Source organism: Cyrtonyx montezumae, unplaced genomic scaffold (assembly GCF_038088225.1).
Source record: "Cyrtonyx montezumae isolate F1298 unplaced genomic scaffold, pur_monq_1.0 scaffold_3, whole genome shotgun sequence".
NCBI classification, from domain to species: domain Eukaryota; kingdom Metazoa; phylum Chordata; class Aves; order Galliformes; family Odontophoridae; genus Cyrtonyx; species Cyrtonyx montezumae.
Window position 1 is genome coordinate 94,130,764 of NW_027072034.1, and position 27,950 is coordinate 94,158,713.

Sequence of the window (27,950 nt, forward strand, 5' to 3'; positions counted from 1 at the left end):
TAGTTTACAGAGGATTAATAATCTAGAATGGAAACTCTGAGTGCCCTATATGCAGCTGAACATCAGTGAGAACTGCAAGCTCACTGCTAAGAGGGCTACGACTGTCCAAGCCTCAGTGATGTCAAGCTGGAGTTTGCTGGCATTCCCTAGACAGTGGCACTGTAGATGGAAAAAAGCAGGATCAGATTTATACAGAATTGTTTAGAACTCTTTTTTGAAAGAATGAATAACATTTAAAAATAATTAATAGATAACTTAGTTGTGTTTAGGCACTGCTGTCAAGAAGCCACCATGTGTGTGTCTGTCTAAAAATCAGGCGTGATTACCAAATAAAAAGGTAGAAGATCCAAGTAAGATATCACACTGAAAAGGTTGGATGTTTATTTTGGAAATGCTAAAAGCTATGAAAAGGTGTCTTAAAATGACAGTGGTGCCCAGCTGTTTGAGAATGGAATAGGCAAGTGACGTAAGGGGACTTGAACTCAGCACTATTGCCCCAATGTCCATGAAGCTGTTTACTTCTGCTGAGCAAAGGGAAGGCATCACACACAGCAGAGCTGAGCTCTTGCATTAAACAAGTACTCCCTGTACTACAGAAAGCAAAGAAGTCTGTTTTACTGAGATGTATATAGAAGATCATGGATCTTTATCATCTTTTTGATTGTGAGGGTTCAAATTTAAGATCAAAATACCTTAATATAATAAACCAAATATTATTCTAGCAGGCTGAATGTATTGCAGGAAAGCTGAGTTATTATTTCTACCTCAGATGCAGATTTGGCTGTGTTTATGGTTACCCTAAGTAGTGATTTCTACAGATTAGGTATATTATTACAATAACTGTGGGAACTACATGAAAAAATACCTTAAGTTTATTGCTTCTTAGAGGCATCTGTTACAGCCATGTTTACACTATGTGTGTAATGTGAAATTTGGGGAATGCCACTTTATGTTACAAAAGAGCTACAAAAAAAAAGATTTCAAGCCACTAGTTTCGCATGTCTGTAATTGCAGAAGCCTAGTCTGTGGGTGTTCAGGTGCTAGGTGATCGTATCCCATTAAGAGATGGAATTTTCCAAGACAAATTAGGGTCATCCTGTTTGGTGATGTCCCATTTTACATAATAATAGAGTGTAATAGAGTGGTTCAAGGGAAATCTGGTATTTTACAATATTTACTCATTATTTTATAGTGATTTTAGTATTCATCATCAAAGTGCTCTTGTGATTAGTATTTCACTTTTTTTTTCTGTAAAATGTGCTTTATTTATCAGGTAATTTTCTTCACTTTATTTTTTTAATTTGCACTCTGGTAAACATTCTCTGCTATGGAATCTGTTTTTTTCCAAGAGGATTTTTTCTCATCAGTGTCTTTCTTGAAGATTTCTATAACCATGTTAGTGAAGGACTGGATTGAAGGGCTTGGCGTTCTTTTTCCTTTTCTTCATCACATTATTCTGTTTCTTTCACAAGAAGGGAGACTTTCTGTCCCACTGAAGGCGGAGGACTAAAAAGCAGAATTTTTGTGTTATGTGTAAACAGTAGAAAATTTGAACCATGCTTTTAAATTCCTGGTGAAGACTGATGTTAGAGCTCTTGAAGATGCAAATGCCATGTATATAGCTATTGGTATCTCTTTCTTCCAATACTTCTGTTTGTGTGTTGATACAAAGGTGGTCAAGAAAGTTGGTTTGACAGTTATTTCAGTTAACGATCCCTGTTTTCATAGCCCCTTCATCTAGTGTAATGTATCAGCCTCTCAACATTAACATGTCGCTACGTGTGTGACCATTCCAGCTGAACTGCCTGCCTACAACAGCTCACCTGATTGCACTTGCTTAACACCTACATGGCACATTTACTCTTCAGGCTTCCAGAACTATCTTGAAATTAGATCTTCCAAGACACCCACTCCGATAGAACCTCGTGGTGCATGGAGGGCATGGAAGAGAGAAGTGAGAGCATTTATCTAATATTGCCATCATTAATTTCTAGAAATGGGTACTTGTTTTAAATGTAATATACTGAAGTCATTTGAATTATCTCTATAGTAGTACCTGTGTTTAGCCATAGCTTAAGATAGATGAGGTAGACAGTAGAAGGCCAAGGGAAATTTGTAAGATTAAGAAAGATACAAAAAGGGCAACTAGGGAGTGAATATTAACTGTTTCTTACTGTAATGGCATTAGGGGACATGCTTGCATTCAGGCTGTAGAACATCATGTTTTAAGCAAAAAAAATATATATCTTTTATATAACTCAGTTAAATTGCAGAAGTACTTGCCCCATCATGTCGAGTTCAGAAGGTATTAGAAGAATTCACAGAGGAAAGGTCTATCAGCAGCAATGGCCAGCTAGTGGTTTAGGAACATTAATAGGTACAAAATCACTGAAAACAGGAGGGCACATCAGCAATAGGTGTGTCCCATCTGTGTAGACTTCCCTTAGCGTCCATTACAGGGCACTGTCAGAGGTGGGATTTGGGGCTAGGTATTCTTTTGGTATAGGAATAACTATGACTTTGGTAAATCAAGGAATGTGATGAGATTTTCAGTCTGCTTTCTAATTATAAATATTTGTAATGTAATGATCTTAAAGTTCCAAAATTAGATCTTCATGTTTTCTGAGCTTGACATTGCTAATAATTTCTCTAACAAATACATATATCCTTAATGCTGTTTGATTTCTAACTTTTGAGGAACATTTACAGTAGTGCTGTCAGTAGTTCATCTCTCTATTGCAGTGTTCTGCTCATTGAAATGTTTCAAAGCACAGAGTAAAATCCACAGGATTGGCTCTCTGTCTCATGAGTCTCATTTTCAGAAGTATCCAAAAGATGCTATGGTAAGTGAGTTATAACATTGCTCCTAAATGCTTTGGAGACTTTGAAGATTAAACTCTGAGAGGTTTGAGTGCTTAGGAGAATTGAAACATGAGAGAGAAATGTCAGAAGGGTGGAACAGAAGGTTGCAGGAGGAAGTGGGCAGTGGATATCCTGTTCTTGTCATCTACTTGATATAACGTTACCACTTTTGTATCTTCCTGCTTGTGGTTTTGGTTTCAGGTACCCTTAGCAGACCTTACTCCCTCATATCCAAAGAGGATATTTGGTCAGAATAGCTTCTTTAGGCCAAATACTGAGGGAAGCTCTCAGCCAGATCAGGGTGAAATACCAGTGGAGCTAGTTTGAAAAGTTCATCAGATAAATCAGATGAGAAACTGAAAGCATTTGTTTATTTAATAAATAAAACATCCATGTTTATCAGCTGTAATGTTTCCTACTCTGAGGATTTCACATTACTAAGATACACAACACAAGTTTGATTATGTGAAGGCGATGAGCCAAAAAGCTAGAGGTCTTATGCAAATTCTGTATGCGTTAATTAGCATCACGCTTCTGATTTATCTGTCTATCTATACATGTACATATACATTTGTATATAAACATACTTTATCCCTCCCATTTGAAAGATAATACTCCTTTCCCAGCCTCTCCCCAAGCTAGCTCTTCCCTTACTCCTTATTGTCCTTGATAATGACTGGCCAGTTTGAAGTCCAGACCATGGTCTCTGTGGAAACCCAGATTTCTCACTCTGTTTTAAGCCCTATCTATGTGATTTTAGCTTTTGTGCTGATTGCCATTTTAGTTCTGTATTTGTGGTAAGGAGTAGTTAAAGGAGCTTCTGTTTCTGGATGCATCCATCAAGAAGCATCAATGTATTTGACAGACATGATAATGATATGGTTCTTTGAGAAGAATGTTACAGAGAACAGCTCTTAAGGACATGTATTTAATTTCTTCAATTTTTTTTACCTCTATTTGAGTTGGGGCAGATTATGTAGGGTAACCATCCGAGCTCAGCTCAAGTGAGAACCCTTCTTCATCTTTTTATGAGTCTGAATTAAGGTGATTTGCAGAAACCTTGTTCCAACTTTCACTTTGGGGTTATCAGTAGGATTTTGAAATTCAGCTATTCCATAAGTAGTAATGAATTCTAGGAGTTAACACACTGTCAGGTGGTAAGACCAACATAGATGAGAGAATTTATGCCTGATAAAAGAGCCTAGGAAAATAATTTGCTTTTGATTTTCCAGATATCAGTTTAAGAGAGAACTGCACCCACTGTCTTGGGGCTGCTGTCCTCAAGGTACTGGTTCTCAGTAAGATGAGCAGTGTTAGCTGATTTTGTGCAAAATGTTGCCAAAACATGTTTTTTTTAAGGATTAATAAAGCGAGCTTTGTATTTGTGCTCAATTTAAAAGTTTTTAAAAAGGGTTTTGATGGTGATCTGCTTAAAACAGATGATCAAGAGAAAAGATTTTGCATAATCAGAAATGACTTTTTATCTATATTAGTGTTAGGCCCTTGGATGCAGGTCCCCAGCAGGTGTAAAGTCTCAGACAGACAACAACTAAAGCTGCTGAGGATCCATTCTGTTTTTCAAAACAGTCAACAGCCTGATTTGACATCTAGAGCCTAACAAAAGTGAAGCCAGAAGAGTTTTATTGGAAAAAAAAAAAAAGTATTTCTTATTTTGGTTTTTATGTGGAACTTAAATCACTAGAAAATCTTGTCCAAAATGTAATCTCACATATGCTGCATTACCGGTGTTTACATGTTCTACTGGGTAAGTTCAGCTGCATTGAACAAGAGTTGCACAAACAATGAAAGAAAGAAAAAGCCCCTTTGGCAGCTACTTCATTTTTGAGCATTGAAGAAATTCAGACGCATGAAGGGATTATTCTGCCTAATCTATCAAAGCTTGAGCTCTTTGGAGTCAAGGGAGTGTCTTTCCTAACTTCAGAAGATTTTTTACCCCATTCTCTAAACTGGACTAGTAGTGGGATGATGTTAATAGTGATGTTATTGGGAAGAAAATTTACCTATAATATAATTCAGTAAATATTTTTGAGGTAGCCGTAGCCAGTAGATTGCTTATTATTGTCAATATTATGCAACACTGCTTTTTAAGACTGCAGTCATACAGAGTACTCTAGAAAGCCTGTGTGGGATTGAGACCTAAGAAAAGAAGGTGTTAATCCTGTACCACCAGGCCAAGATTTAATGGAAGTAATGTATTATGTAGTTACTGATACGGTAATCCTAGATCCCAGCTGCTCCCTTTCCCCAACTCCTTCCCTCCATAAATACACATAAAAATAATTTTGAGTCAAGTAAGTGAACACAATTGGAAGAAATTCTTCATAAAGGATTTTTAAAGAGTTTAAATTGAAGTTAACTGTTACTCTAGCATGTGGGTTTGAGTATTGGTGGTAAATTGATCTCTCTCTCCATGGAAGTGGTAAATCACCAGCCTTTACAATCAAGAACAGAAAATAATGTTTATAAATCATTGCATTTGTTTCAGATTATTCATCAGAGCTGGAAGGCAATTATTCAAGTTCCTTTGTGATACAATAAACAGAATGCTTGGAATGCAGAATGTTTTGTAGTAAAATTTTGGGATTTGTACATGCATCAACTGAGACTTTTTTCTTTAAGAAAGTAAATAAGTATTCTACTAATCTTCTGGAGAATCTATATTCCTGTGTGCTCTTTTAAAAGAACTAGTTTGAGTTATCATTAATGGATAGCATAGCCTGCTAATTCACTGATGAAGTCTCACAAAGTTGTCTTACTTGTCTTTTCCTTCTCCATTTGCAAACAGTCTTAATTTTTCCTTTTCTTGGTGGTGCTGTAATTACCCTAGAGCTTTCTTTCTCTTTGAAAAAGTGCTACAGTTTCATCCATCTACGTGAAGTGTAGGCAGCACACTGGCACAAACAGAAATAGCAGATTTAGCTGAGCAAGCTGCCCAAGCTAGCTTATGTTCATGTATTAGTTACCAGCAAGAGTTTCTCCTGCCCTTCCTGCTTCCTGGCCTTGACTGGAAGAGTACTAGCAAAAGCAGCTTGGTTTTACCTGAGTGTACTGTGGCCAGTGTTGCAGGAATTAATTTCTGCAGGAGCTCTGCCAGCTCTTCTGAGGTTTTCAGTGTTGTGGATCATTTATTTAGCTTTGCTGTATTCTTTTCTCCCTCCCTCACCCCAAAAATAAAAGCAAAACATACACCAACTCATTTGTTGACATGTTGGCACATCTGGTGGAATAAGTAACTGGTGACAGTCTCCATTAGAAAAACAAAAATAAAAACAAAAACATGGATTTCTCAGGTGGCATGTTGCTTTTATCTGAAGAGGAAACAGAAAATGGATGTGATACATCTTTTATGAGCAAAACAGGAGTTGCAAGGTTGAATGTGAGTCAGATATCATTTAAGTGTCAGTGTTTTCCCAATGCTGAAACATATGTCTCTGTTAAACACAACAGCATAAAAACTTTTATGCCCAAGAGACCCTCAAAACAGCCAGTAGCTAATGCTGCCTTTGTGGTTTTATATATTTGCCTATTAAAATGACAATACGGACATGGAACATTTAGATTTAAGAAGCCTTCTTTTCATTAAACAACATTAAACAAACTGACAAAGTAGAGGGTTATGACTCCAGTAATTGAAACATGCTGTTCTGTTCAAGACCAGAACTCTATAAAGGCTCTTTTCACCCAGTAATGCCCTTTGTGTTTGCCTGCTACCCCTGCTAGAAATTACTGTAGGCCTGAAGTATGTCTTTCCAAGTGAAGTGGGAATGACAGTGTGCAACACCACACTTGGCAGATGGGGTCACAGCCTTTTTAGGATGTTCACATTCATTGTGCATTGGAAATCAATTTGCAGCTTGGAGTGCTTGGAGTCTTTGCTGTACTCCCCCTCTACTCTGTTGTTTTTGCTGTTTCTTTGTTTTTGTGTTGTTTTGTTTTTTTTTTTATGCTAACTTTAAACCTACAATGCAGGAAAAAGAAGTGGATGAGTTAATTTGGATTAGCAGTAACAGAGTCCAGGTAGTTTTTATTAGCATAATTTACAGTGTGCCTTTTTATGGTTTTCCTTCTCTTCTAGATGCATATTCTAAATCTGTCTATTACCTTGTGTTTCTTTTTCCTTCTCTCCTAGATGTTGATGAGTGTCAGGATAACAATGGAGGGTGCCAGCAGATTTGTGTAAATACTATGGGCAGCTATGAATGTCAGTGCAAAGAAGGCTTTTTTCTGAGTGATAACCAGCACACCTGCATTCATCGCTCCATTGGTAAGTGTCTGATTTTGCTCTTTAGAATAACTGTGTTCAATTAGAAATGCAAAAACTGTTTCAGACGAGTAATTTTCATCTCTAGAGCTGGTTGTTTGGAATTTGTCGATTCCTCTGCTGTCCAAACTCATAACACAGCCATAAATAAGGTAAAGGAAAAGGCTTTAGTTTGGCAAAATTATACATGGATCGAACAGCAGGCTCTTGGGGCAGGCAGAGAAGAGATTTCTAATGGCAATTTTCTGCCTCTTACTTTCAAGACTCAAAAACTTCTCAGTTATTGCATAGTAGTTCACCCTTTGCCAGTCATATAACTTGTTGCTTCCTTGCAGACTGACAATGTTGGCATATCATTATTTGGTTCTGTACCTTATGTAGGGTAGATTAGAATATGGCTTCTCTGTTGCCTGTTAGCAGTAGAAATAAGGAATCTCTGCCGGAGTGTAATCCTTGTCTGCTGCTGATTTTGACTAGAGTAAGCAGCTCCCCCTTTTCTATACATGTCAGACATGGAAGACAAGTTTGAGTGGAAAGGGAGAAAAGAAAACAGCATAACTATAAATCTTTGCAATTAAGTGGACTCTTTATATGTTCATTCAGACTTCTGGTGACCCTGGAAGCAATGGGAATATACTGTAGCAAATTTACCAACAGGCAATACAGAATGACAAAGTAGCAAGATGAGTCTGGTGATCAACAACATAAGCATGCTGTAAATTTCAACAAGCCAAACAAATTGTTCTGAGCTGTTTTAAGTCACTAAAATTAACCAGAAAATCCTACTTGAACATAGAGTATGAATTTAGTCACCCTGTTTACAAAGCTTTGTAGTCTAGTATTTCAGAAATGTAAATGTATTTCTGGCACTGCGCGCCTGTTTATGTTGAACTGTGAAGGCCAGTAAGAATTTCGATTTTTAGAAAAATGAAACTCCACAATATCTTCACAGTTTCACCTTTTAGCATAACTGTTAAGTTTTAAGCAATTGAGATATTTTGATTATGACTGGAGTGTGCGATTAAGCTCCATCAGCTAGTGTATTTCAAAGGTTGTGATCTAGCAAGTTTTTATTTATCCTTTTCAACAGAAATTGCTCAGATTTCTGTCTAGCATAAAGTAACCCTGACATAAAGATATCCAGCAGAGCAAGGAATAGTAGCTGGAGGCTTAATGAAAACCACTTGCAGAACACTGTGATGCAATCATTATTTCAGTTTGCACATTATAAAAATTCCCAGTTGTAATAAAAGAGAATTTAGTTATCTGAGATGGAAACTAATGAAATAAATGAAAAATAAGGCTCTTAAAAAAACCTTTTTTGTAAAGAATAGATTTATTGAGGGAAATAGGTGAGTTTTTATTGCAGAGAAGATTTTTAATTTTCAGGAAGGATTGTGGGAGTGGATTTGAATATTGACTGCTGTATGCACTTAATAAATATGCAGGGAAATAACACATTGGTGTTAATTTCTTTGCAAGGAAAATGTAAAATAAGACACTGACATTTAATTTGAGATAATATCATTAAGTTATTTAGAGAATTGGGGAAAAAAACCAAAACATTACCAAATAGACCAGTTGTGATTACAAAGTGGTTTATGATCAGCAATTTTGTAACCTTTGAAAAATAAATGCCAATTTACAATAAAAGCAAACATTACATCGCAGCGTCGTGATCTCACATACAAATATATTGGGTGAATGTGCTGGAGGAAGGAAATGAGATTGAATGATCTATTTCAGTTGACAGAGGTGACTGAACTGCAAACAGTAAACATTGTGTGGTGAGAAAGTAAATGGCTTTTTTAATATCTGTGTTTACGCACTTTCATCTGTCTCACTTGTAAGTGCCTCCACAGAGAATGTTGGAGGTCAGAAATACCAAAATACTTTCATCAACACATTTAGCTATAATTGTGCCTTGTGCTAGATTGTATCCATACCTCTGTTGGTAAACAAGGCTGAAGTGGATGAAGGATAATAAACACATAGCATTGCAATCCAAACATAAATGTGCTGACTTGCCAAAGCACTTTAGCAAGCTTGTTGACTTTGAGTACAATAAGATCTATTAATTACAGTGGGATTGCTCTTCTGTCTCTGGAAAATGCATGCGGAGTCACACAATCCCCTAGACTCTTCAAGGACTCAGCTAGTGTAAAACAATCAGCTGCAAGGTTCTTCATACATCTCACTACTCCTTTTTCCCTCCTGTTTTTAAATGCCTTGAGATAAGGGAAGAAGCATTGCGAGGTGCTTAGGATGCCCTTGAAATTGGGATGAGTTCAGAGTGGAAGGAGCAGCACCAACCTAAGCAACAATTGCCTTCCCTGTGAGGCGGTTCACCTTCCTCCACCCTCAGCAAGGCTCCTGCTGCTCTCATGCAGTAGCAGCTGAGGAAGAAGTATCTTCTGATATCAGACATTCTCTTTCTGATTGTCAGCTACTGGAAAGAGAGGCTCCAGGCCTGTCTCCATGGTTTACAGGGCGTATTTCACCACCACATGCCTACCCACAAACTGTGGTTAAAAGCCATGCTGGAGTTCATAGTAGAGGTTTTTAATAGCATCTCTGTGACCCAAGGGACGTGTTTGCTTGTCTCTAGAAGTCTTCTCATTATTTCCTGTGGACAAGAAGGATTAATGATCTGCAGAGAAATACACATCTTATACCAACAGGAGGCCAAGCTGACATTAAAGTAAGGCAAACCCTGGTTTCTCAGTGTTTGCTCTATTTCACTGACTTCATTACAGGCCTACCTTCTCATGTTTAGTCTCTGCATCTTTTGGGAGGAGACTATGCCCAGTACAACTTAGCTCATTTACTTTTACATGAAATTTAATTTCCCTTTGCTTAGTCAGATTTCAGTACTAGTTTACTCACAGTAATGATGGCAACAACAGGGAGGGAGAATGGATGGTGAAGGATATGGGGAACTTAGCAGTTGTTTATCTTAGTCATCTTAATTACAACGTCAGTGTGCAAACTGTGAATTACATCAGAAAAACATTTGTGTTTCCTCATGTCTTAAAAATAAACCAGAATAAAACAGCTGTTACTGTATCATCTCCAGCTCCAGAGGGAGCATGTGTTTAATAAATGTGAAGAATAGTATCATACGCTGCAGCTGTGACCGAATCAGGTGAGTGGCTTACAGCACATTTTCCCTTCATCTGGTGACAAGCCAAAAGTCCTAGTCCAACAAAGTCTCAGGACACATTCTTAAAGTCTTACTGATATCAAATTTGGTTAAAAATCTGAATTGGGCCTAAATATATCAAAATGTATGGAGTTTAGCTATATGCCAGTAATGACCCAGAAGTTCAGAATGATCAGGGTATCCTATTTGCTGTTAAAGGCACTGTGTTTAAGAGCACGGACTACAAACTGCCTCTCCAACCAAAACTCTCAGCTGAAGTGGTACAGAAAGCCTTTACTGCCTCACCTCTAGAGAGTAATACACAGTGCGTTTGATTACAAGCCATATACTTCAGGAGTTCTGTGGCTAGGAAGACTTCTGCCTTTTTAAGTCCCATGCCTTGAAACTCTACCAAAAGTTTAGTTATATTAATGTTAGTTATATTGATTATATATTTTAGTTATATTAATTAATACATCTGCTAATTGGTCACTGCCAGTATTTTTATAAAGCTAATGCAAGTATGCTAAAAAGGCAGATCCAATTGGGAGTGGAGAGGAAAAGAGGAAGAAGAACCAGACTATAGAAGTCTGGAAATTATGATGATCTGGTCAAATGGCAGAAAAGCTTTTTACATGCTTGTCACCATGACTGGCAAGCCTGTTTAAAGCAAAGAAACAAACAAAACATATGACAAATAATTGGATATCCCATTAGACTTATGTTCTTATCATAGCAAGGGATTTTGACATATAAAGTCAATCTACAATGATTTAGCAAATTACAGTGTTGCAGAGTCTCACAAACTGTCTCTGCGCAAGTGCAACAATCTAGTCTCAGAGGAAAGAGAAGCATGCAAAATCAAATTGTCTTACATTTGTGATGGGCTAAGTATACTTATGAAATGACTTGCTGTGCTTGTGCTGATGGTAACTTGTAAACTTGGTTATGTGTTTAAACTCTTGCAAATTTTGTAGGTGCAACATAGGAGTCTTAGTGTAAGCTGATATCAAACCTACGCAATTCCTTCTTGTTCTGAGGACTATAGATCCACCTTTGTTCAATTTTTTCTCTCCTATTTTCCATGGTTTATTTTACTCCTTAACTACTTTCTTAGTTTGGTGGGATTCCATTGCATAGAATAATGTGTTAGGACTCCCTGGGAGGAAGCATGATCACTGCCCAGAGCAGGAGAGGTCTGCAGTTTAGGTTTCTGAACTTTATTCCAATCACATGTGCTGATGCCTTGTGAGACTCTGAGCAAGAAGGTTATTGTGACTTCTATGAATTTCTGCAATGTACTGTAGAGGACAGAGTGCTTTTTCTGCAGAAGAACAATAATCTATTCATATTTAGATTAACGTGAAAGGGTGACTTTAAATAATTATGTGTTGCCAGCACCATGCCAGACTTTATGAAATACAGCATTTCTCATCTCAACTATGAAAGCTCTTTCATGATGTTAAATTACTCCGTTACTTCCAATATACTTGCCATAGCTACCTTGAGTACAGGCATCCTATTCACTGGAACAGAGTAGTCTTATTTGTCTTTTTAAAATTGGAATCCTAATATGATTGTAAAGTAGAGGAATGTATATAAATTTTAAGGAAATCAATTCATGTGCTTTAAGATAACGTAATAAGAAAACCTTTCAGGCAGCATAAGTTTTATCTGGACAAACATAGTATGATCTTGGAATATGTTTGCTAAAATTGCTGCGCGCAGTATAACCTAGCTGTAATAGAAGCTCATTTGTTTATACATTCATATGATGCATTTTGAATAAACAATTCAACTGATTATCTGTAATGAAATATAGAATGCAGAGTGTATCCAGGAAAGAAAAAGCTAAAGAAAACATTTTGAATCTCACTGTACCCCGTTAGAAGTGTGTAACCTTATAGAAATGTGTATAACACACAAAAATTGCTGCACTTTGGAAATATAGAATGGCCTAGGTTGAAAAGGACCTCAAAAATCATGTAGTTTCAAACCCCCTGCCATGGTCAGGGTTGCCAGCTACTAGACCAGGATGCCTAGAGCCACATCTAGCCTTGCCTTGAAAGCCACCAGGGATAGGGCATCCATAACCTCTCTGGGCGACCTGTTCCAGTGCATCACTACCCTATGAGTGAAAAACTTCTTCCTAATATCTAACCTAAATCTCCTATCTTAGTTTAAAACCGTTCCCCCTTGTCCTACACTGTAAACAGTTGTTCTCCCTCCTGTTTATACGCCTCCTTCATGTAATGGAAGGCCACAGTGAGACCTCCCTGGAGCCTTCTCCTCTCCAAACTCGACAATCCCAGTTCCCTCAACTTTTCCTCATAGGAGAGATGCTCCAGCCTTCTGATCATTTTAGCAGCCCTCCTCTGGACCCATTCCAAGAGCTCTGCATCTTTCTTGTGCTGGGGGCACCAGGCCTGGATGCAGTACTCCAGATGGGGCCTCACAAGAGCTGAGTAGAAGGGAACAATCACTTACCTCTCCCTGCTGGCCACCCCTTTGTTAATACAACCCAGGCTTCAGAGATACTCCCTTGCTCTAGCAGTCAGTGTGAAGAACACCTCACATTTACTTTCTTCATTCCTTTGGAATGGAAGAGCTTTGTAATCTGACTAGAGAAAACATGCAACAGCTGACAATACCTGATAAGGTAAAAAATCTCTCTTAGACCTGATGTATTTCTCACATGTTGTTGATTTGGCACAATTAGGACTAGTAAAGTTGTATTGGTATGAACTTAATTTAAGTGCAGTCTGCCTTATGTTCAACTATGAGGATAAGCAGTAACTATTTAATCATGAAAACAATATTAGGTGAAAGATTAGAATTAGATGTGAGAGTAAGTAGTCTATCCAAATAGAAGTGCAAAAGGAGGATCTGTAATTCAGGATCATTGACAGAAACCTGAGGCTGCAGTCTTCCTTTCATAGTTAGGAAAATAGAGATGTAAACACCATAGTATTGTCTAAAGCACTACATTAAATCAACTCCAGTTCTGTTCAGCAGAGTAGTCCAGATGGAAACAAGTATGTGAGGAAATGGTGTAGGGTATGAAATCACTATGGATTTTCAGTATATACTAAGCTGTGGTTAATTGGAGCCGTGTATGGTTTGTTGCAGGCCCCTGCTGAGTTCCAGTGCACCAGTTGGGACCCATTTCATCCATATACGTGACAAAATATGATGAAGTCTCTTCATAGTCTGTCTTAGTTCTATAGATGACTTGCCACCTGAAAGAGAAACTCTGTGCTTTAAAATTTTCTGACTCTTTGATTTAGATTGGATTCAGAAAGAATATACAGTTTTGCTGAGTATTCAATACTCTTCATAGCTTTGCTTCTGATGAGACTGGTTATACTAGTAAATAGTTAGCTGTTTACAGTGGTGTGAGCTCATTAACAATGAAAGCAAAAAATTCTCCCAACACTCAGGAACAATAGCAAATTGCCAGATGTTGCCAAAATCTGACGTCAAATTTAGAGTCCGGTGAAGAAGCTGTCCTGCGTGTAGTAGGTCCCAAATGTAAGTGGCCATGATCAGAACTTAAATACTTCTTAAACAACAACAACAAAAAAAAGATAATTAAAATATATCAATTGATAAGTAATCATGAAGCCATGTGTGCATGTTGTTCATAGAGTCTGCATACAGTACTTGCATGACTTCAAAACAAATACACAGCTGAATGTTCCTGACTAAGTGATAAACTGGGATGTGCAGATAATTCTTCAGTGAACCAGAATCTGAAATAGGGCAGTAGCTGTTTCTTCATGGCTCCATTGCCAATACCTTTTGGTATGGAGGGGAAAAAGGTACAGTAAAGGGGGAGAAGAAGTGTGTAAGAAATAATGAAGCTGGAGACACAACAAAGTGTGTCTTGGAATGAGCAGCTGTTTTAAAGACCCTGTAGCAGCATGACAGGCAGCCAGCTTGCCAGGAGGAGCAGGGAATTTCTGAGTTAGATCAAAAACCTGTCCACACCTGTGTGAAAGAAAGTGCGACGAACAGCCTGTGGCTCAGCTCCTGACGGGCAGTGCTGACAAGATGGGAAAGCTACACGCACGAATGGGAAAACACACTGGAAAGTAGTACATTAAAAAAAAATTAGACTGAAAATACGCAAAGGGGGCTTTCACACTCAATCATTCAATAGCATTGGAAGTGAACCAATGTTCTGTTCTTACTGTCTGCTCTGAGTATAGCAGGATTATACCAAATAAAAGAACTGGTGTGTTTTTTAAAGCCTCTAGCATCCAGTTGACTGAAACATCAGGTGAGAAAGATCTGGGAAAAATATTAAGCCAGAATGTACTGGAAAAAGCTTGCATTTGCACATGCACACAACAAATGGACTCTGTTTTAAGTGCACCATGCTTTGAATTTGTCATGTGTATCTCTCTCATGCCATCAGACATGTGGTGAATTACTGGCCCACTCTGACTGCTGTGTAAAGATGCTCAGTATCTTTCATACCTACTGTAATGATCCATGGGTATATTTCTGAATATTTCTTACTGTTTTTAACTCCATGGAGAAATCAACCACAGACCATATTGCAGGCACTGCTTCTCTTTTCTGGTATTCATGACATCTTAAAGATTGGATCCAGCAGGAGGGTGTTTTTGGCTGTAAACCAATAGGAATTCAAGATATAAATGCTAAAAAGCCATTCAAATATACCTCCTGTTCTTTTATACCTTCCTGTATATGGTATGCACACTATGCATTTAATGAATTCAATTAATTATTCAAATCCATGTACTTAGATTTGAGATTGCTCTGTGCTATTCTGAAATAGTTTAGGAGTTAATGGAAATGAGAAGGAGGATCCTTGCATTTAAAGCAGTGTATATTTTCAAGTGTAATAATGCTTGCATCCTTGGCTAAGCTTTACATCCTCAAGGTATCTAGGCAGTGAAACAGTTGTTGCTGTTCTTGATGGTACTTTCATTTTATTTATTTTTTATACTTCAGCACCAGTCAAGAATGGAGTCAGATCATGCTAGAGCTTTAACGAACTTGGAAAATTTACAGCCAGTGTGAATAAAGCAGACACAGGGCAGAGGACAGGACAAACATGTAATCGCAGTGAATGCCTTCACAGTAGAATCACTGTAGTAGCCCCAAGAGGTATTTTTAAGAGGGAGTACGAACAAAGAAGATGTGAGTGAGAGAAGGGTATATCAGCTAAAAGTAAGGTAAGAGAAGGAGTGAGAGAGACACACAGCCAAATGGGATGAAGTGGAGGAGACTAAATTAAGGAAGAAAATTAGGATATGGTTCACTTAGCATAAGGCACTCTCTATGATATTTGAAGTCATGGCAATCAGATGAGGTCTCTGGTGACTGGAAAAGTGGTAATATCACATCCATTTTTAAAAAGAGTAAAAAGGTTCACCCCAGGAACTACTGACGTGTCAGTCTCACCTCTATACTGGGGAAGATCATGGAGCAGATCCTCCTGGAAGCTATGCTAAGGAACAGTGAAAGCAGACACAGAACCACCATGGCTTCACCAAGGGCAAATCCTGCTTGACCAGCCTAGTGGCCTTCTATGATGGTGTCATGCAAAACTGGACAAGGGAAGAGCCACTAATGTCATCTATCTGAACTTCAATAAGGCCTCTGATGCAGTACCCCAAAACATCCTTCTCTCCAAGTTGGAAATATATGTATTTAATATTCTTTAATATCTTTATCGGTGACGTTGACAGTGTGTTTGAGTGCACCCTCAACAAGTTTGCTGATGACACCAAGCTGTGGGGTGCGGTCAACATAGCAGAGGGACAAAATACCATTTGGAGGGACCTAGACAGGCTTGAGCAGTGGGCCCAAGTAAACATCATGAGGTTTGAAAAATACAAATGCAAGATCTTGCAGCTGGGTGAAGGCAACCTCCATTACTAATACAAGATGGGGGATTAAAGGATTGAGCATAGCCCTGCTGAAAAAGACCTGCGGGTACTGGTGAATGAGAAGCTGGACATGAGTCAGAAGGCCAGTCATATCATGGACTGCATCAAAAGAAGCATGGCCAGCAGATTGAGGGTGCTCATCCTTCCCCTCTACTCTGTGCTGGTGAGGCCTCACCTGGAGTACTGTGTCCAGGTGTGCAGTCCTTAGTATAGGAGAGACGTAGTCCTGTTGGAGCATGTCCAGAGAAGGTCCACAAAAAATGATCCATGTAATGGATCACCTCTCCTACAAGGACAGGCTGAAAGACCTGGGGCTGTTTAACCTGGAGAAGAGAAGGCTGCGAGGTAACCTGATAGCAGCCTTTCAGTATCTAAAGGGGAGCTACAGGAAACAGACACTTCCACAGGATCTGTGGTGATAGAACAAGGGGAAATGGTTTCAAGCTCAAAGAGGGTAGATTTAGATTAGATATAAGGAAAAAGTCTCCTACAGTGAGCGTGGTGAGGCACTGGAACAGGTTGCTCAGTGATGTGGTGGACGCCCCATCCCTGGAGATTTTCAAGGCAAGGCTGGATAAGGCCCTGAGCAATCTGTTCTAGCTGTGGTGTCCCTGTTCATTGCAGGAGTGTTGGATTTAATGGCCTTCAGAGGTTCCTTTCAACTCTAAGGAGTCTGTGATTCTGTGATTCTAAAATCTATACATCTTTACCTCCTTAATTCCCTTGCCATTTTTTGCCTTAATTCCTAATGGCCATTTATTTTCAGTATTCTTATCCATAGTTTTCTTTCCTTTTAGCTGGCTCCTCTTCAAAGTTTATTATAGTCAAACTACCCAAACCCAATCAATGTATTGGAAAACTTGTGTTACTCTCAGTGATCTCTAAGGGTCATATGCTGAGATAGTAAATCAAACTTGACAGTCATGCACAAGAAACAGGAGGATAGCCCTGTAAGAGTTCAACTCCTTTGCTTTCCAAGGAGCCAAGAAATGCAGAGAAAGTGGCATTAACTATAGCAGGGAACAAGTCATCATATGCTGTTGGAGTTCATTACCCTCTGAGCTATGTTTAACTCTTGTAAAAGCATTAAGCTTGTGCAGTGAATCAATTTACCTGCTTTCTCTGCATAATGCATAGAATTTCAAAAGGCTGTACCAGACTTACCAATACTAAGAACTCTCTAATATATTTCTTCTTTTGCTCCAATATAAAACATTCACTTTTGAGTAAAACTAACATCATTTTGTCTCTCCTTGGTGTGAAGCACCTCCTTTAAAAGTTCTTATGTGTGGTCACAGCCAAATAAATTACAGAACATGCAATGTAAGCCAACACTATCCAGAAGTATGTGCTCTGAGCATTGTGTTATGCTGATGATTTACCCAAGCTGGCAGGTTTTCTCCCTATAGGTAACATGGGCTTAGGAAAATATAATAGCTGCTCTCTTCAATCCATATCAAACTGCAGAGTAGTAGACAAGCTGAAATAAAGAGCCTCCTTACTCAAATATTAATTTTTGACAGAATTTAACATGATCAGTGTTGACATTTCATTATTTTGAGTAGTGACAGTTGGTTATTTGAACTGACATTTGTTTGGAACGCTAGAAATACCAAGATGGGGAAACGATGATATAAATAGTTCCTGTGATGTGCATTTCTCATTCTATCTGCTTTAGAAGTGAACTGCTCATTATGTGCTTTTCTATTCACTAATTAATTAGAGGACATTGAAGAAGTCTACAAAAACTTCCTCAGGACTCTAAACTCCCTCTGAAATAGGAGCTATTAGGTGATGGTGCCATAGGTATGGACATGGGAGACAGAAAAGTTAAATAGTTTGCCTAGAAGAGACTCAAGAAGGCTATAGAAATCCCAAGAGCTTTCCAGAAGAGCTCTGAAGGAATCATTTGGCAAAGTATGCTGTTTTACTGGTACTATGTTGATTCCACCAAACCTATTTTGTAAAACTGAGTTTCCGTTTTTCTATATACACCTACTACTAACAGGTTGCAGATATGTTAAGTCCTATTCCTTTGGCCTGTCACGTAATTTCCTTCTTTCATCCTTGGTACACTTTAAAATCAGTGATTGATGGATTAGGTGTGCATGTCTGAGGATTAAAATGGAGTGCTGTGCATTTTGCAAATCCTGTCCTGTCCTGCCTTTCCTTCCCATACTTCCTTCACCTACTTGTTTTCCACTAGCTCAGCACTGTAAACTGAATGATGACTTATGATACCTAGCAACTCAACTTCCTGCTGAAATTAGGATCATAGAATCATAGATCTATTTGAATTGAAAGGGACCTTTAAAGATCATCTAATCCAACTCCAGTGCAATGAACAGGGACATCTACAGCTACCTCAGGTTGCTCAGTGCCCTGTCCCGCCAGGCTGTGAGTGCCTCCAGGGATGGAGCCTCCACCACCTCTTTGGGCAACCTGTTCCTGTGCCTGATTGCCCTTATCATAAATAAATAAATAAATAACAATTCTTATATCTAAATCTCCCCTCTTTTCATTTGAAACCATTTTCCCTTTCCCTGTCACATCACACCCTGCTCTAAAGAGTCTGTCCCCCTTCTATCTCATAGCCCCCCCTGTAGATATTGAAAGACTTCTGTCAGGTCTCCCTGGAGCCTTCACTTTTCCAGGCTGAACAACCCCAGCTCTCTCAGCTTGTATTCATAGGAAAGGTGATCCATTGCTTGCATCATTTTGGTAGCCCCCTCTGGACACACTCCAAAGGTCCTGTGCTGACAACTCCATGTCTAGACACAGTATTCCAGGTGAGGCCACACCATTGCATAGCGGAGGGATAGAATCATTTCCATTGACCTGCTGGCCACTCTTCTTTTGATACAGCCCAGGATGTGGTTGGCTTTCTGGGTTGCAAGGGTAATTCCTGATAATTCTCTGCACTGTGCCCTCATTCTGGAAAAGCAGCCAAAGTTACATTGGAAAAGTGTAGGTTCTGAAAAATGAATGGAAAACAACTACCTGAACAGGTCAACCAAATGTTGACAACATTATTTTCGAAAGAAGTATATTCTTCCACTAAACCAAATTCTGTTCTCTGAAGTAGGTGCTTTTTCTTTAATTACTAAAAAGAAACAAACAAAAAGCCCTCATAAAAAAAATCAAAATTTGAAAACATTTCAACCTGGAATGTGTTGTCCTTGTCACTGTATGGTAGTGTTAGTTAGGTAGCCTTGATTTTCTCCATAGGCCTGGCAGTACAACTAAATATCATCTGTTGTATTACACTGTAATGTGAGTGTTCATGAAGCATTCATATCAAGAAAGTAGACATGGCATTTCAGACAAGAAACAGCTCAAGTGAGAAGCCTGGTTTGCCAGGTGGAGAGTGTATTCCTGGTAGAATTTCTAAATAGTGTGTTTTATTTCACAGGTGAAATATTTCAGGGCTGGGGGAGCTTTCCAGGTCAAATAAAACCACCCAAAAATGTCCTGCCAGCTCTACCAAAGGGCAGCATTCAAGCTGTGCTTGTGGTGAGGCTGGATGATCCTGCCCTTATGGACAGTTATGTTTCTGTGCATGCTCTTTTCTAAGCACTGTTTCTGCTTCTTGTCTCTCCAGACAAAATGCTTTAGAATTCCCTCTAGCTTCCCAGGAAAAGCTGTAATTTGTCCTAAGTGCTTCCTTAATGAACATTTAATTACTTTACTCTAATTGGAGTCTGAAAAACATATTAAAAAAAAGCCTGTAATAAGCCGCTTTAAACCAGGATTTGGTGGGCAATACTTTCCCAGCTTAATCTGTGTCTCTCTTTTGAATCCTGAATAGTATGTTTACCTGGACATTCTTTTAGAAAGGGATTTCTATGTAGACCTCAACATGACTTCTTGGCGTTTGGCTAAGTTACCATTTGTCTTCAGCCAGCATTAATTGAAAATACTTTGTGCTGTTGAGTCTTCTGAGAATTCACAGAAAGAGGCAATGAGCTGTCATTCCTGAGCTACCCCTCTGAGAAAGCTGACCACTTATCTGCCAAATGAACTCTGAATTAATCTGGAGGATTACTTGTCAGGAACTCACTGAAGTGCTCCGTGAAACAGCTCCACGGTAGAGTAACATGCCGGAACAACAATAAAAGCGAAGAACTCCAGTGATAATTCTCAGTAGTTAGATCCTTTAAAAGTAGAGCCTTGGTGAGAGCAGGTATGGCCTGTTCTATTTTTTTGTGTTGCTCTCATTTGTTTAATGCGAGCAGGATGTGAGGTGACTAAAGGATTAATTTCTCTGTTATCCAGTGGGTAAGTTTTGTCACCCACTTCTCAGGCTGTCTAGACCTACCTGCAAATGGTGCCACTTCTCACTATCTATTTGCTATTAAATACTTAAGCTTAGAGTGTAAAAATAGCTCCAAGCACTCAGCATTTATGTCACTTAGGTAAATATTTTATGAGGTTGTTTCATTTCTTTGTTTCCTTTGAAAACTGAGGTAACAGTCTCATTTTCTTTTAGCGTTTCTTGTGACTCACTTCATGGAGATAATTCTGTGTTGAGCTCTACTCCTTGTTCTATCTGAAAAGCAGCACTGTGGTCAGAAGTGTGGCTGTGTTGAATGACATCACGTTCTTCTTGTTCTGTATTTATTCTCTTCTTGGACTTCCACAGTCTATTTGCAGACAGAAACAAGATTCCCCTGCCTTCTCATGTGATGTGATATCAGAATAAACACTGCCATTTTTTTTCTGCTTACCTTGATCATCTGAAAATAGTGCCCAATTAAAAATCCACATTTAATATTTGGCTGGTGCTTTTCATCAAAGTATAGAAAATAAACAAAACAGCTTGTCAAGAAGAAATGCTTATTTTTCATGTTTGCTCTAGCACAGCAATACTGTCTGCACTCTACTTATTGTTACTAAGTCTTATTGACTTCTCATGGATGGTTCATAGGTTGCAAATGATTTTTCTTCTTTATTTTCATGGATTGTTCAACCAAGGGATTAATGCTAACTGGATATTCTGCTGGTGGATGTGATGCCTATTTCCATGTACAGCTTTGTGAATATGTCATCATCTTCATTCATCCTGTCCTTCCACTGCATTGTTCTTTCTAAAGAATGGAATACCAGTTAGGTCTGCAAATGGAAACTAGAATGAAATAGCTTTGTTAGACCATTAAATCTGTAAAGACTAAAAACTGCTTCACTCATAGCTGTAGTGTTCTCTCTCAAGAGGAGATCAGATGGAAGTCTGATCAGACTGGTTCAGAAGTCAACAGACTCTCCCCATTTCAGTAGGATCTGCCACAACAGAGATTGATGATGGAAATTATGATTATTCCTTTGAGTAACAGCATTTAACAAGTAAAATAAGTTGTGAATGATCATTGTTCTGTGAATGACCTTAGCAAACCATTTCACTAATCTGCAGAACAGAATTGTCTCTGGGACCAATACAGAGCTTCAAGAAAGGGGATTATGAAGTGCTAGAAATAAACCAATATGTGATAAGTAAACTAAAGGTAGGTCAGTACTGAAGAATATCCTTGTGAGGCACTTACGCTGTATCCTAATCCCCAGCACTGTTAATGGTAGTTACTGTAGTAAGATGTAGGTATGCACTGCAGCAGAGCAGTAAGCAGGTGCTGAGATGGTCAGTCACTTTTTATTTTAAGATGAAGAAGCTATTTGCAATGGCAAACAAGCTTCAGTGAACAGAAAGAAAACAATTACATGAGAGCAGTGGGGTGTTTTATGTACACACAGGATGTTTCTCAACCATGCATGTGCTAGCAGAGTGTATAGACTTCCAAGCGAAGCACGTTCTTCCACTCTCACCCCATAAAGATTTCATTCATTTCTGAAGTACAACTTACAGATTAGGGTTCCTACTCCTTCCTTGTGATGGTGATAACATTTAGTCTTAAATGGCTAATAACACAGTACTGCTATTTCAGATGCCTCCATGTGAAATCTGATGCTGAGTTCAGGGGAAAAAAATTAAACATTTGTGACAGAAATGGGATTAAATTGGACAGTTTGAGGAAAATATGTGTGTGTGCATGCCCATTCTGTGCTTGTGCTGTGTGCTAATTGTAGATTTAAGTGGAGAAGCAAGATGATTATTTTAGTGAAGACAAATACCAGCAGCAGTTAAAGTAGAAGTTATAACTATGCTTTAAATTGGTCCTCTTGGAAATACCCTTGCTCAGATAATAAAGGATTTTGTTGTCTGAGGTCATTGGAAAATGTTTTCTGAGTGCCTTAACGGCACTGTCTGAGTAAATCTGAATAGCAGGTTCCTTTTTTCAAATTCCAATATATTTATCATCACCATTCTACACCCATCTTTCCCCAGCTCTGCTCACTTTTCCTCTGACCTAGACCCTGTAACATTGCCTTTCAGTGAATCACTCATCTCACTCCCTCGTGCTCCTACCAAATTGTATCGTCACACTGGCTTGTGTGAACCTGACACTTGATTTGTGTGAGCTAGGATTGCTGTGTGTCTTAGGCAGACATTTTATTCATACTTCTTCTCTAAGGTAAATTCAAGGAAAACAGAAACATGTTCCATTTCCACAGAATGGCAGACTGCTTTCCCATAAAAGCATCAACAGTAAAAAGTTATGAAGTTTATTCATAAGTAACTGAGTGTAACACTATTGTATGTGTATTTAAAGTTTGTATATACAAATACATATGCATTTTGTAAATGCATTTTCCAAAGCTGTCCTTGAATGTGGCTGCTGTGACCCTACTCCCTGCCTGGTATACCCAAGGGAGGCAGCATTGGTTTTGTTCTCTGGGTTTTGTAGGTTTTTCTGAAAGCAAGGGAGAGGCTTATGCCTACATTGCATTTTACTTTAATGTATGGTCAGGCTTTCAGGCCTTTGTCATTGGGACTATTCATGGGCTTAAGTGTTTTGCTGGATTGGAGCCACAAAGCAGTTAATGAATTAGTGCACATACCAGAGTATAGCATTCTATTTCTTCTTCCCAGACAGTTTGTACTTCCAGTATTTGTATAGGATACAGAGTGACCAGCAGCTTGTTTTCTGTATGTATGAAGTTGTATGCAAAAATGTCTTCTCAGTAGCCAGTATTTCTGCATTGCTTTCTGATACATAAATTCTTGTCCACTTCCCATGCAATCTTCATTCTCAAACAAAAAAGTCTACGTGGTGACCATTGTTGCTATATTTCCTTCACTTCTACAACAGTGGTAATGTGTGAATGTATTTTCCTCATGGCATGTCCTGATATTAGAAAGAGAATTTTGCTGCTAAATAATTAGAGTGATAGTGACAACAGATTTCTCAGTCAGGCTGACAGGAGCTTCTCTGCAAGTCTTTGCCTAATTCTGAGGTGGCTGTCTCCAGTCCTGCACTGCCAGTGTTGTGTGTGGCATGCACTATCAGTCACCACCTCATCTGTGTCACAGCTGTGTTGTGTTCTGATTGCCACTTGTACTTTCAATTAATATTTATTGTATACATGTGGTGGCTTTCTCAAAACAAGGTCATGCCTGGATAGAGACAGCAGCACCAGAGCTCTACCTTGCATGAAGCAGTGCTGCTGAGTGCATTTTATCTTGCTCACTGACATTAATTCAGGGTTGATAGGCTTTTTTTTTATCAGTGTCATGATGCTGTTTCTTATGCTTGCTTGCATGAACTTGGAATCCCTATGTGGACTAATAGACCAGCAACTATTTTAAGGCAGTTGTATATGTTGTTTTCTCACAGTATATCTTCTGAGAGTTACCTGTTTTTAAATGTAACAGTTTTCATGCTGAATTGTCCCAGGATGCTTTACAGATGTGATCACAGTTAGTGCCGTTACCTCCAGCTGAAGGTGCTTGAAGGTGTGTGTGGGCTGTAAGGACTGTATGTACAGCATGCTTGGGGGTTTACTGGAAGCAAGCAGCAATACTCTCGGTAGTGATGAACACTACAATCAAATGAATAGAAGGAGCAGCTAGAATTTGTTTTCCCTTTACTATCTCCCTGAAGAACAACTGAAATTCATCAGATAAGAGGCAACAGAGACAAGTGAAAGGCAGAAGCCTTAAGTCTGATGTTCTATAGAGTGGATGTAGCATCAAGCAAAGAGTGAACAGCAAATGGGCTTATTCCTTGAAAGGTAAAAACTCCATCTGAGAGAGAAATAAAGAAAGTGGAGTCTAAGGAGAAAGTGAAGCTGCTGTATAGGTAAACAGAGGAAAACTGGAGTGGTAACTTGGAAGGGATATTACAACTGAAGAAAATGAAGCTGGCAATGCAGTAGCTGTTGGGCATCATTGCATTAAAAAGGTGGCAAGAGAACTGACACAGAGAGGAAGACACCTCAGAAAGGTGTAACTAAATGAGAATCAGAGTCTCAAACCTATGTTCCCTTTTTGTGATGTCCAATGAATATTGTGGTGTGCTTTTTTAGGTCCACTGGCATAGAGGAGAGGTATTATTTATACCACTGAAAATGAAATCTCTTTGGATATTTTATGCCCCTGATATCTTTACCATCCTCTGTGTAGCAATACAGACTAACTTTCATTTGTTGAGAGGGGACGGGGACTAGCAGTTCAAAATTATTCGATTGAAATTGATGTAAACTGTCTCAGTAGAAAGCGGGTGCTGGCATCTGTGCTGAATTGTATCAAATTGAGTGCTGGATATTTGTTTATCCACACAAAATCAAGAGAGGTGTACAAAAGAATATATCTGTACTTGTATACAGTCAGTGTGTTGTTATGGACTGATTCATGAAAGTGTAAACCCCTTCATGCAGCAGTTTTGTTCTGTGAGTCATTATTCAAAAGACATATTGATATTAAGCATGTAGAGAAAAACTGCTGATGTCTTGATGTTGTGAGGGGTTATTCTTTAACACAGTATAAACACAATGAAATATTTATATAATCATTAAACTCCCTTCATTGAATCTGTCCTTTGCTGAGCTAATTCTCACTCTTTAGTATGTTAGCAATGGGCCTCAGTTGACACTATTATTATGACCAACACAGATTCCAGGGCAACACTACAGTTTCCCTTCTATTTTGTCTTACAAGTACCTGGATTCACCATGAGGTGTTGTGGAGGAAAAGGACTTTTCCCAGCTTTCAGTCCCTGTGGAAAGCATAAAATCATGCTGCTTCAAGTGTTCCTGCTGCATGAATACAGTGACTGTGTGCAGCACCCTCCTGTGGTGCCTTGTGGCTTTTACTGCTTATTTCATTTTGCACTCTGAGCCAAAATTAGCATCTTGACACCAACTCACAATTTGTAGTCCAAACCAAGGGCAGAAAGGTTTACAGTATGGAGCAATTCATGTGATACTGTCGGCTTTTGTCATGGTTCTTATTCTTACTGCTAGATACTACCTCATCTTTTTGCAAGTCTGCCTGCCATCAGATGTTGAAAAATATTTTATTGCTTTGAATTCCTGTTTTATGAATGAGTTTAGTATAAGATTAAGGTGGTATTGGAAGGAATGAGAAATATTATGAGAGTGTAGGTGTAATGTGAATAATTACCATTTGTGACACCCCTGAAAATTTTTCCTTTTTTTTGCTGTTAGCTTGCCTTTTACTCCATTTGTGACTCCTTGCCTGGGTAAGAAATTGTCAGTCATGATTAAATTTGTTTAAAGAACTCATAGGGGAATATTTATCTGAATGAATGATGGCTTTCTACAAGAGCTTACTTCAAAAGCTAAATTTGTATTTCTAGTATATAGTTCAAAATTAGTCTGTTGTGATACTATTCCATTCCATGTACGCTACTGCAACCTTATCAATTTCAGATATTGCAATATTAATCTGCATCAATTACATTAATTTCTATCACATATTGCTTGCATATTTTCTCATATTTTTCGCGATAAGTATGTTCAGGATCTCTCATTTCATTTCCCCTCTTCCATTCACCTCCAAAAATTATGTCACTCTGTCATAGATGGAATTTACCTTTCTTAATGAGATTTTCATCTCAACCATAAACCGTTTTCAGTGTGTCACAGTTGGGATTTTTGAATTCCTTTGAAAATGATGAGAAACTGGATGTAGGTAGCTGATGTACCTATTCTAGTACTGTGGGTTTTTGTATTGAAACACTTGCATTTTCTAAACACTAAAGGATGTGAGCCAAGGTATATCACCTTGCTGTGATCCCACTGAAATGGGATTAAACTGTAAAGTAAGTCTTGAAGCCAGGACTAATTTACTAATCATTTTTTTTGACAGAAAAAGTAGAAGGTACCCACTGTGGACTGGTGTATTAGGATTTACTTGGCAAGGAATGCAAGAGTATTCTTTAACAAGGGATAAAAGTGACCAACTAGCATTCAACCAAAAGAGACTACAGGGTCTGCAGCATACAGAAAACACTGGCCTGTGTCCAGCTGCATCCTTTTCTGAGTTTCAGCTTCATTCATGTTTTTTCATCCAAGGTCTAATTTCTGCCAGCTGCTGATAGTTCAAGTGCAGTATAAAGAGTAAGCAGGTAAGACAGTGAGTTATTTGTGTATTTCATTCTGTTGTTTCACCATAGTGGTGCTTGCATACAGAGATGAGAAAAAAAGAAGGCAAAAAAAAAGAACTGATTTATTTTGCAGCTTCACAAGTGTGAGATCTAGTGTTGACAGTGTAATTTTTTCTTACAACTTAAAGGATTAATTAGTCTTTAAGGAATCAAAGTATTATACTGTGTTATCTATGCCTCCTCACCATGAGGTGAGATGATACTGTCCAGTGTAGATTTCTAAAGGATAAAGATCACTCTGTGTCTGGTCTCCCTTTGTGGACATTCATCCTTTCTCTAGTCATTCCAACAGAAACCATTAATTGAAATCACTAATGTACTCATAGTAGTCCTTTGGTACTGCTTTGGCTGCTGTGTGTCTAGAAGAGGGAAAGCTCACATGCAAGTACAGTAGTGGTTTTGGTCAAGGTGGTATCAGTTGTTTGTGGTAATATTTCACAAGTCAGGAGGATCTTGGCTGAGAATCAGAAGTCCTAGTATGTTGTCTCACAAATAAGACCTTTGAAGTTTTCACACTTAATCTTTTGAATGCTGAATGAAGAACAGCATGGTGATAATTTTAGATTGACAGCTGAAATACAACATTAATAAAACAGAATGGTGCGTAGTACGAGGAACTACTCAGTGTCTGCTTTTTAAAACACAGGATTAATTTCTGAGTATGTTTTGTAAATCTTTGTTGAATCCTTTGGCTCCTCTTAGTATAAATAGATATTTTTTTTCTTATATGAATCAGTTTGCTCTCTCCAGCCAAAAACAAAAACAAACAAACAAACAACAACAAAAAAAACCAGCAACAAAACACAGTGGTTTATATGGGCTTGAAAAACAGCTATACAAAAATTAGATTGAACTGATATATCTCAGATCTTTACTGCTATTGAATAATGTTGCTTCTTTTGTATGATACTAATTTGCCACTGTAGAAACAAGAATATATAGGTGCATAATAAGAGAAAGGCTGACAGAAAAGCACTAATTAAGTGCTGTTTTGCAGAGACCTCATTGAAATTCATGGCTTGGTACCTTTGGGGATGTGAAAGTAGGGGAGATGGAGGGATTTCAATTAAGAAGGTATTTGTATGGCTCTGGAAAGCCAATCATTGCCATTTTAAAATAGAGTGAAATATGTAAGTGCCTGTCTAATGTGCTTTACGAACATCAAACATCATGCCTTGAAACAATGAGTGCTTTAACAGATCTGAGAGCAAGATACTTCAAAA

General features: G+C 38.4%; 1 protein-coding gene across 1 annotated transcript in view; it reads left to right on the forward strand.

Moving 5' to 3' along the window:
* The window catches only part of SCUBE1 (signal peptide, CUB domain and EGF like domain containing 1), a 204,350-nt gene that overhangs the window by 45,715 nt on the left and 130,685 nt on the right, over positions 1 to 27,950 (forward strand). Inside the window, exon 4 of the mRNA XM_065742416.1 lies at positions 7,013 to 7,147. Coding sequence (XP_065598488.1) covers positions 7,013 to 7,147 — 135 coding nt within the window. The remainder of the gene's footprint in view (positions 1 to 7,012; positions 7,148 to 27,950) is intronic.